At 41.5% G+C, this 8,186-nt stretch overlaps 1 protein-coding gene across 1 annotated transcript in view; it reads left to right on the top strand.

The window, feature by feature from the left end:
• The window catches only part of igfbp5b (insulin-like growth factor binding protein 5b), a 12,475-nt gene extending 4,622 nt beyond the window's left edge, over positions 1-7,853 (top strand). Inside the window, exons 2-4 of the mRNA XM_005736860.1 lie at positions 3,685-3,893; positions 3,998-4,117; positions 4,770-7,853. Coding sequence (XP_005736917.1) covers positions 3,685-3,893; positions 3,998-4,117; positions 4,770-4,907 — 467 coding nt within the window. The 3' untranslated portion in view covers positions 4,908-7,853. The remainder of the gene's footprint in view (positions 1-3,684; positions 3,894-3,997; positions 4,118-4,769) is intronic.
• The last annotated feature ends 333 nt before the right edge of the window (positions 7,854-8,186 follow it).

The following is an 8,186-nucleotide window of genomic DNA, read 5'->3' on the forward strand; positions in this document are numbered from 1 at the left end:
AGGAAACTTTTTGATTGCAATGAACATATTCTGCGTGCACAATACCATGGGAAGTGTTATTTCCTGCATATTCAGAAGCTGATTGAGAGCGTGCACAAGGCCGAACAACAGAAATCCCAGTGAAACAACAGGACATGCAGGTCAAAACATAATTCACTTGCACTTGTGGTAAAAAAAAAAAAAACCTGGACAGAATATTTGATAAAGTCCAGATTTTCTCACTGTTCCAGCTGGTTTGGAAGTGAGCCTTTTTCAGTCATCGGTCTCTTAATCCTTCTCAGGAAACCACTGCGCATCTGTCATGTAATGTGCAGAGGATGTATCTTGTTGGCCTGTTTGGATCAAAATCTCTTAATGAAAACTCAAATGGCTGTTCGTGCCATTTCATTACTTTTTGCCACTGAAACAAACTCTTCATTTTATCTGAAAACTCTTTTGCCATAAAAGAGCTCTGCAACTGGCAACGTTGCCATAATTTGGACCCATTTCCTTTTCTCATCAGATAACTTTTATGCTGCTGCACACACTCCTTAGCGACTCCCACAATCCCTCTTGGCTTGTTCACACCTCCTTTTCTGCTCTAGAAACTGCGGGGTTATTGGGCCGTGCCCTTGCTTTCAAATATTAAGTAGCGGAGGCAGTGTGACACAGAGGGATGGCTTACTAACGTTGCGCTTTATATAACAGACGCCCTTAGGCTCATTTATCCCCACAATTATCTTGTCCTACCCCCAGATGAGATTAAACAGCACCTCTATTCACCGCTCTCTTACATCTTGTAAAGATGTAATTTCAGATGCAGGGCACAGACTGACGTTATCAAAGGCAAGACGTAACAAACGTGGTGTAATGTTGGGAAATCCAATGGAAGGTGGGAGAATCCATTGTCCTGTTTTGTTTTTTTCTCTAAACGATGTTGTTACAGTCTTAAAGACCCAGTGGAGAGAAAAATCAAAAGAAGGGGCAGCTTATCTTTCATTCTTGGACTTGTGCCCATAAGAAACTTGGGATATTCATGAAGCATAATTGTGTGCAGATGTTAATTTTTAAACAGAGGAGTATCAGGTGCACCTCCTTTGGCTACTCCACTCCTCTTGCCCTAATGAAATCTTTAGCTCGAGCAGAGGGAGAAGCGATAGCAGCAAGGCTTTGGGCTCAGCTGAATGGAAGAGATGCACATGACTTGGCTCACTTGGCCCCCGTCCAGCATCTTGGCCGAGTTTCAGAAGTTAAACACAGACCCTCTAAGACTCCTTTACAAGCTGGGTACCCTTAGCATGGAAAAACTGAGTTTTTGTGGCAGAGCCTAAGAGGCCACATCAGAAAAGATGAATTTTTGTGATTTTTGTGATTTTTTTTTTTTTCAGCGCAAGCATGGAAGTCAGGCACCATTGTCTTTTCGAAAGCTGCATGAATTTTTTGAAAACCTTCATCTGTCCGGCATTGTTAACCGTATTCTCTCCAGACAGGCATGTTCTCAAAGCGACCGACAGAGAACGTTTATTTTCACCAGGATATTTTATTGCCAGATATGTGGCATTTTAATCAAGCGCCCTGAGAAAGTATTAGACTGTACAGCAGAAATAAAAAGGTTTTCCAAAGTGGTCACATGCACGGTGTACATGAGAATGCTTGTTTGACGTGTTTATTTATAGCACGCAATAGCCCCTTAGTCTGAGCGGGGAGACACAAGGACATATCTAAACACAAACTGAGGCCTGCCAAGTCATGGGTTGCGAGATTAATTTCAAAGAGACGGCAGTGCAGCGCAGAAGCCAAAGACCCAATTCTGGTAATCACCCTGCCTCCAGCCCCCACCTCCCCCTCCCCTCCCAAAGACTCCCAGACACTCATGCTGTGTCAGGCTCTTTGAACATCAGTTTCTCTGAGCTCGTATCCTTGTTACGTCTCAGCGCCTTTCTCCAGGCTGGCTCTCTACCAAGAGGCCAGTCAGAGTCATGCAACTTGTCACATTTCTAACATATTGTTATATTCATAAGTAACATATTCATGTATGGAAGTTGATTTGTCTTCCAGCAGCAGTTGGCCATATAGTTTGCAGCCAACATTCCTCTTTGGTTCAGTGCGCCTGGCCTCGTGCACCACGGCGGGTTTCCTTGTCAGATAAATATAACCAGGGTCATCCACTGGCACCATGGCTTCAACCATTTGGGGCCTGGCAAAGTCCCCACAATAACTCAGTACTTATGGTACAGCTAAGCCAAGAGGGGGGAAGTGGAGGGCTTGTTTCTGTGGCCTCAAAGAACCTCTGGCTGGGGGTCCAGGCTTAAGAGGCTGAGCCCCAAAGATAGGAATAGGGGGAGGGGAGGGTTTGGGTTAAGGATAAAGGACCTCAACCTGTAAATATCCTGTCAGAAGGGACTTTCAGATCTCTGAGACTACAGTGCCCCCTGGGGGAGCTGGAATTACATCTAAGGAGTGCATACAGTGTGACACAAATGTACAAGCATTTATATGATTCCGTGGTGCAACTGGATTTTCCTGAGCTTGACATTTGAATCAGTTTAATGTGGGACACGTCGCTATAAAGTTACTACACACAGGGGCCTCAGGCCCGGTTGCAGTTTAGCCCAGATAACATGTTAGCAGTTTTTTCCATGCAACACGTGATCCAGGCTTCCCAATTAGTAGAGCTCTTTATGCTCATAAATATCAGTGTGTCTGGATTCATGTGTGAAGACCGGCATGTCTCACTTTTAAACTTATGAGAGGATGTGTTGTTGGTAGACTGTTGAGCAAAAATGTTGTGCATATTTTTCTACATATTTTGTGTCTTTTTCCCTCACAGATAGCCCTGAGCTCAAACATGAATGCAGGATTTCAAACTTTTCCAGTTATAAATAGAGCAAAGGGCCTTTGATAAGTGGGGTTGGGTGAGAAAAGATGATTTAAAACTAAGCTCTTACCAGTAGGAGTTCATCAGCTGTTGGCCAGAGCTGCAGCCTTCTCTCCTCCCTACACAAATGTTAAACAACAGTTGGCACAAACCCTTGGAAAAGCACCCACCTGTTATTGTTTGTATGTGGAAAGGACTGACAGGCATGATTTATCATTTATGCAGATGACTATACAATAATGCAAAATAACATCCTAAACTAAGATTTTTTTTCCGTTTGTTAAACATTGCAAAAACAAATCTCATGTCACTGTTAATATTGTACATTAATATGTTATTAATGTCATTTGATAGGACATTACCTTCACAGAAATGTTTAAAGTTCCAGTCAAAACAACTACCATGAAATGATATGAGAAATGAGTACGAGATAAAAGTGAGAAGGAACTTTGTTTGACACTTAGTTGCTTCTCTTTCTCTTGCTCACTGTGTATAGCATATAAAAGCTAAATTAGGCATTTAAAAGAGTTTATTTTTATATTTAAAAATAGATTGATTCTTTAACTAAAAAAATCCAGTAATAATAATGCTACCACTGGGCTCCCAAAATTTTCTTACTTCTCTGAACTTTAACGTAAGAGACGAGCACATTATGCTACGTCCAGATGAACAGAATCAGCTTTTTGGGATTTCCTTACCTGAATGATTGAGCATGCATCAAGGCACTTTAACTTAAGAGAATTCCAGTTACACTTGCTGGATGCGCATAAAAATGTAATTTAAAAAAAAGTAACCTCTTTCTGTTGTTGCTGTTTTTTGTGGTGCAGATCGCGAGTCCCGAGAACACGAGGACACCAGAACCACACAGAGTACCGGCGGGGTTAGACCACCACCACTCTATCCCAAAGAGATTGTGAACAGCAAAAAAGTCCTTGCAGTGCGCAAGGAGCAGAAGAGGAAGCAAGGCAAGCAGCGCATCATTGGCTCAACCATTGATTACTCTCCTCTGCCCATTGACAAGCATGAGCCTGAATTTGTAAGTATTCCATGTGCAAAGTTTCATGTGGTTTTTGCGGTGTATATCTCAGTATACAACTGGTAGTTGTTTGGTTAATAATCCCGTGCTGCATTTCTCTAAAGGGTCCATGCAGGAGAAAACTGGACGGGATCATTCAGGGAATGAAGGATACTTCTCGTGTAATGGCGCTGTCTTTGTACCTTCCCAACTGTGACAGAAAAGGATTCTTCAAACGCAAACAGGTGAGCCTTGATTCTTTAAACCTTATATAGCCTCACACCACCCTTTGAGCAAGCATCTGACCAACATAACAATAAACTGCATAATTTCATTGTTATTAAACATAGTTATTTCAGTGGAATGACAGCAATCAGTGGACTTGCTTGCTAGCTGTTAGCTTTAGCCCTTTGAGAATTCACTCCAGGAAATGCAAATAAACATTGTTATGATGATAGTGGTAAGTTCAGGTTAGCAAGCTGCCTCCAAATTCTGCATCATTCTACCACACAGACACAGATGTCTGTTAATTAGAGCTAAATAACTAACAAATAGTTCACTTACAAAAAGCAGTGCACAGACCTCTCAAATGGAACAACATCAAAAATGCTCCAAAGGACATGAACATCCTAAACCAAAGAAGTCAAATACAGTGACTCCAATTAGCAGTGCTGGAAGCTAGCAGAGAGCTAACTATCATTCACCAATAACTCAAGGCAGCCCTAGCTCTAAAAATGCAGTTTATCCTTGCTAAAATATAATTCTCCCCCATAATTCAGAGTTACTAAGAAAAATCCCCACTTTGTGGTTATCACATAGTTGGAAAATAGCTCATTTAAATGTAGGCCTTTTAACATGGGACCTTGCTGGATTAACTCACTGTTTTCTTCTCCACAGTGCAAGCCATCTCGTGGCCGCAAACGAGGCATCTGCTGGTGTGTTGACAAGTACGGTGTTCAGCTCCCCGGCACAGACTACAGCGGAGGTGATATTCAGTGTAAAGACCTGGAGAGCAGCAGCAATAACAATGAGTGAAACTGGGAGGGCCATTTTGACCTCCCCCATCCCCCAACCCTTAACCACCACGTGACCCAGGGCCCACGCCTCCTCTCTGAATCACACCTGTATGCTCCGCCCTACGTTCACTTCAAGATTTGTTTTTTCAACTTAAAAAAAGAAGAAAAAAAATCCAGTCGCAAAACAACAGGCTGAAAAAAGACACCTGTATTTTTTTTCCTTTCTTTTCAGTTGACCAAGCACTCTTCTCTAAATGAGGGTGAAAGTCCCAGAAGATTTACTAGATCCTTTGACTATTATGATCACGGGACCGCCCTTCTATGAGCCTGGTCCCTTGGCTGCAGATCCATGAAAATATATGCAACTAATGGATATATTTTTATAGAAGCTGTGGGTTTGTGTGAGGTGAAATTAAAACAATTGTAAAGAAGAAAAAGAGAGAAACAGCATCAGGCTTATTGATTGAAAACAGATCAGTTTTAGGCCATGGAACATGATGCCACTGTGGAGCTGACGATTGGCCAGAGTAATTTGTTTTTATCTGTTCTCCAAAAGAAAAAAACAAAGAAGAGATAGGGATATGCTGTAACAGTTGACTCTATCTGGGTTCTGTCAGAGCACTTATGAATAGGGGAACCTGCTTGGATATGTGTAAAAAAAATGACAAAATGATGCGTGCATGGACGCGTGCATGTGTACAGTTTGAATGTGTGGTATGTATGTTGGTATATGACGGAGTGAGCCTATTACAAAAAAGAATGTCCTTTTTTTTCCTTTTTCTTTTTGGTTTTTTTTTCTGATTTTGTCACAAGTATTGCTAGAGCTTGAAGTGGTATCGGGACTGGCCTTCTCTTAATGTAAAAGCGTAAAAAAACAAAAACAAAAAAAAAGCAAGTAGACCATCACAGATGAATCTATGTATGTGGCTCTTTGACAATGTAGCTAGCCTGATATGCCAACTGTGCCTATTTGAACAGACATTGCCATGCAGGGCGACACAGAGCTTAGAGAGCACCGCTGGCTCTACTGGTGAACTAAACGTTTTCAGCTTAAGTCTGACTCAAGTCTGACTCCGATCATGAGTGCATGCAATCCAGCTTCCCAGTCGGGCCGGCCGCTTCTCTGATCCATTTGTGTGAAGTGTAGTTTTGTATGGTTTTGTTTGTGCTGTTTTCTTTGCCTTCAGTGAAGTAAAGACCACCCACTTTTGAGCCATGTTTCTTCATCAAGTGGTTCCCCCTCAGTACTGCTACTACAGTGTAACCATGGTGTATTACATTACTTTTAAATATAGTTACTGAATGTTTGTTTTTCCTGTAGAAACAAAGTATGAGAACAACGTAATTGTGCTTGGGGGGGAAAAATAGCCTGTAAAGAATTTCAAAGGATTCTTGTAGGTCAACTACAGGGAAGTCAAAAAAGCTAACAATCTGAAATCCTTCTGCTTACACGCCTCCATGCGGAGGTTATCTACCTTTATCTAAGTGGGGCATGATCCAAACAAAAAGGTTACAGGTTATAACAGGGTCTTTAATAGAGTCGCTCTCTCTGTGTGCAAGTCACAGTGCCTTCCTATATGCAAAGACATTTAAATACTGACGTGAAAGTGACATGGATATCATGCGGGGCAATTTTCAGATACTTGATACGACAATAGAGGTTCTGATTAAGAGAAGAACAGTGAATGTGGTAGGTCCTTTGAAATGGTGTCGATAATATGTTGCAAATCCATTTGTAATCTCCGCCTGGGGGTAGTTCTGGACAAAAATGATGTGTGAGGAACTGCAGTCCGTTAAACCTCCTTCTTCTCTTTGACAACCAATAAGCTAAGATTCATGCTTCTTCATGTGAATGCCAATGTATATGATTGCCAGAGAGGGGAAGCCAAAGGATGTTCGGAGGTAAATCGTGTTTTAGGGCTTTTTTTAATGCTTCTGCAGATGTGTGCATCCTAAATGGCTTCCAGTTGGGAATACATTGTCAAGGCTCCTTGCCCCACTTCCAACACCAAATCCCCGCTACCACTTTCGAAAATAAGCAGCTTGCACTTATTTCAGTTACTCACTATTGATATTGACACACGGCAACATCCTGAGATGTGGTATCATGAAGTTAGTTTAACAGCAAGAACAACAAAAAGTAAAAAAAAGCTAAATGTTGTGTTATCTTGTGCTTACCTTTCAGAGGTGGTGCTTTGAGGTAATATTTGTTGACAGGGGCTGTGAAGCCCATGCCTGGGACCTCCAATACAGCAGCATCTTTTAGGGAAAAGTAGATTGAAAGTAACACAGCTAGAGATGTTTTCATGGCCTATTGCACAGAGATGACAGCTGAGATAGAGACAGAGGAGACAGAGGAGAGGGAGAGCGAGCGCCATGGGCAGTGGTCATGATCAGGGCCTAGCCACTTCCCCGATGTGGGGTCACCAATTGCATGACATTAGATACAGTTAGCAGGACAATAACTGGGAGTCGTGGAAATCCGAGGAATGAAATACTGCAATCAGTTTAAATATCTGAAATTGGCAAATATCAGCGTTCCAGTTATCTCTTTCATTTCAATTGCAGGTTGGAATTCAGGATTCCTGTTTGCGAGTAGCAGCTTCCTCAGGTTTCATATCTCCTACTTGGTTTGAATTTCAATTCACATACTTCAGTAGTACAGTAACTACAGTACAGCTTTTATTTCTGAATACATAACACTTTTTGGATGTAATGCGACGATACAATTGGGTTTCGTAATTTGGTGTTCACTGGCTTGTGAAATCGACCCATCGGTGGCAGGAGGATAGCAGGAAATAAAATGGTCAGTATTTGGAGCTACATAAGACAAATAAGAAAAAAAAGACAAAAAAGCTCAAATTATTAAAGTGAATATCACTGTGTAATATTTATTCAACTTGTAATTTATGTACTCTTTTAACCTTTGTCTGTTTTTGTTATGACAAAGCATTTATTTAAATAAAGTTATGTATTCATTTAAGCATTCTGCGTGAAGCTTTCATTTCTAGTACTGCATCTTTAAGGGGAGTAAGTAGCTGCTAAACTGGCTTGAAACATACAGTTTGAGCGGGAATCTTCCTGATTGTAAGCACTAACTAATCTCTGAGGCACGAACTGTTAAACCTCTTAGACATAAGTCTGAGACACCCAGGCTACACTACAGGATCTCATCCAGCATGCAGGATGTGACTTTATAAAGCCTCGCCTGAAGGCAAGTCACCTGGTTTTCAACACCATAGTCAAAAAGATTGCACCGGAAGAAGGAAGTCATTTAACATGAGTTTGAACTTCGGGG

The sequence above is a fragment of the Pundamilia nyererei genome, unplaced genomic scaffold, assembly GCF_000239375.1.
Source record: "Pundamilia nyererei isolate P.nyererei 1_Seehausen unplaced genomic scaffold, PunNye1.0 scaffold00071, whole genome shotgun sequence".
Lineage (NCBI taxonomy): Eukaryota > Metazoa > Chordata > Actinopteri > Cichliformes > Cichlidae > Pundamilia > Pundamilia nyererei.